Below are 2,465 nucleotides of genomic sequence, written 5' to 3'. Positions count from 1 at the left end.
AAAAAAAAAAAAATTTGGTAGATGCGGTTTATAATGAGGTGCGCTCTATAGTCCGGAAAATACGGTAAGAAAATAACTGAAACCGAAATTATTTACTGTTAGAAAATTCATGTTTTTTGGGTGTTTTTGCCTGGCAAAATATTTTTCTCCCCGTTTTTAGAAGTTTATTTTAAGAAATAGGTTAAATAACACAAAACCTCCAAATTATTTTTTATTAATTTATAAACTCTTTAATTAATTAAATGTTTTATTTGTTGTGTTTTTCTCGTGAACCTGCGGGATTTTTTTTTTTTTTTTTGCTTTTATTTTTAATAACCGGATGTGCGCGCGGGCGTGCCTCTGAAGGCGCGTGCCCGTCAGCGTGAGCCCATCAGCTCTCCATCAGTCTGCTCAGGGAGGGTCTCCACCGGACCAGAACCCTCCGGTCCGGATCCGAGCTGCGGTCCTGCTGCGGCTCTGAGGGCGCGGCAGCAGCGGGGCGATGCGCTCCTCAGGCCGGGAACCAGCGCTCATCTCCGGGGGCTGCTCTCCTCCTCTGCCCGCTCAGCGTGCACCGTCTGCGGGGTTTAAACGTTGGTCTGTGTCGCTGCCTGGCGCTCCGGTGGTTTCCCGGCGGACAGCCGCCGCCTCCGGTGCTCCGGGGGTGAATTTCTCCTCCGGTTCCCCGGTGGAGAGGATGTGATCCGGGATCCGGGAGGAGCGAGCGCCGCTGGGGGAGAGGATGAGGATTATCCCGCAGTGGGATTATTTTTCCAGCATCAGGAATCTGGACGGGAAACGGGAAAACCGGAATTCCTCTGATTCAGGAAAAAGTTGATTTGATGAGCAGCAGGATGAAGATGATCCTCCAGAACTTCCTCTGGCTTCAGATCAGAAGTTTAGCTGTTTCCGTCCAGAACCTGACCCGTTTATCATGACTGGAGGAGCCAGACTGGACCTCGGTTCTGGTTCCGAATCGATCCACTTCCTCCGAACTTTCATCTGATTTAACTGAAACATGGTGAAGAATAAGAGGAAACTTTTTCAGTAAAACCAGAACCAGAACCGGACCCATATACACTGATAGAACTCTTCATCCGGTCCGGATCCAGAGTCACACCCAGAACCAGAACCAGAACCAGGAGGGGCGGCATGTCTGAGCGCAGCGCCCCGGGCTGCCGCCTCAGACTGGGCTGGGTCTACGGGTACCGGGGCCACCAGTGCCGGAACAACCTGTTCTACACGGCCGGGAAGGAGCTGGTCTACTTCGTGGCCGGAGTGGGCGTGGTCTACAACACCCGCGAGCACAGCCAGCGGTTCTACCTGGGCCACAACGATGACATCATCAGGTAGGCGGAGCTCACCTGGAGCACTTTATTAATTATTGATCTGCAGCTCACTTTATTTGACTCAAGTTGTTATTTAATATTTATTGATTTTCTAATGAAAATAACATAAAATCTAATTGAAATTTAAAAAGAATTAACATCTGGATCCTGATCAGGTTCCTGATATTGATCCGGATTCTGATTTGGATTCTAATTCTAGGATTGATCCAGATTTTAATCCAGATTTTAATCCAGATTCTGATCCAGATTCTGATCCAGATTCTGATCCAGATCTCGACATCACAGCAGATTGATCCCATCTGTTCTGATTTTTCTGGATTATTTTCTCTTTGCTCGTCTTTTATTCCAGGTCTGAACTGAGTTTCAATCTGATTCCAGATTATCTTCTGGTTTCTTGGTTTTCTGTCAGTTTTTGCTCCAGATTTGGTTATTTTGTGTTTTTTTGCTGATTTAAATTCTCCCTGCTGGTTTTCAGAGCTTTGACTAGGCCGATCATCTTCCTCACATTCACAGAAAAAACACTTTGAATAAAACCGGCAGGAAAGTCAGACGATGGATTCATTCAGGCTGAGAATTCAGGATTATTTCAGATTATAAGCAGCTGATCTGAGGAACTTTAATATCAGTTATGATAATAATCATTTCAAACCCTGTGAATATGAACTTTATTCATGAATAAAACTCATCAGAGCTGCATGTGAAAAGATTCAGGAGGAAAATGATTTTAGTCAGAATGAAAAATGAAAACAGATCTGAGAGATTAAGAGATTAATGAACAGGAAAAATCGACTTTATGAAGGAGAATCGGCTTCCTGTGATTTACATCTCCATGTTTTGGTTGTAGTTGAGGAAATTCTGTATGTGTGTGTGTGTGCGTGTGTGTGTGTGTGTGTGTGTGTGTGTGTGTGTGTGTGTGTGTTAGTGTGTGTGAGACAGGAACTGGGCTTTTAAGAGGTATCTATAAAACGCGAATATAAAATGTTTGTTTCCAGATCTAACTTTTTTTTTGCTCCGTCGTTGATAAAATAAATTTGAATTAAATTTATTTTATTCCTGAAATTCAGAGAAAATTTGATGGAATTTGATTCTGAAGTTCAGAAAAATGTTGATCAGAAAAACAGCAGAGGGATTTTCTAG

General features: G+C 43.8%; 1 protein-coding gene across 1 annotated transcript in view; it reads left to right on the top strand.

Moving 5' to 3' along the window:
* The first annotated feature begins 325 nt into the window (after window positions 1-325).
* LOC103477425 (echinoderm microtubule-associated protein-like 6) overlaps window positions 326-2,465 on the top strand; it is a 54,480-nt gene continuing 52,340 nt past the window's right edge. Inside the window, 1 exon segment of the mRNA XM_017308829.1 lies at window positions 326-1,328. Within this exon segment, the coding sequence (XP_017164318.1) occupies window positions 1,132-1,328 (197 nt within the window). The 5' untranslated portion in view covers window positions 326-1,131.

The sequence above is a fragment of the Poecilia reticulata genome, linkage group LG15 (genome assembly GCF_000633615.1).
Source record: "Poecilia reticulata strain Guanapo linkage group LG15, Guppy_female_1.0+MT, whole genome shotgun sequence".
Classification (NCBI taxonomy): Eukaryota; Metazoa; Chordata; class Actinopteri; order Cyprinodontiformes; family Poeciliidae; genus Poecilia; species Poecilia reticulata.
The sequence above is the reverse complement of the archived record's forward strand: the minus strand, read 5'-3'. Positions and strand labels throughout refer to the sequence as shown.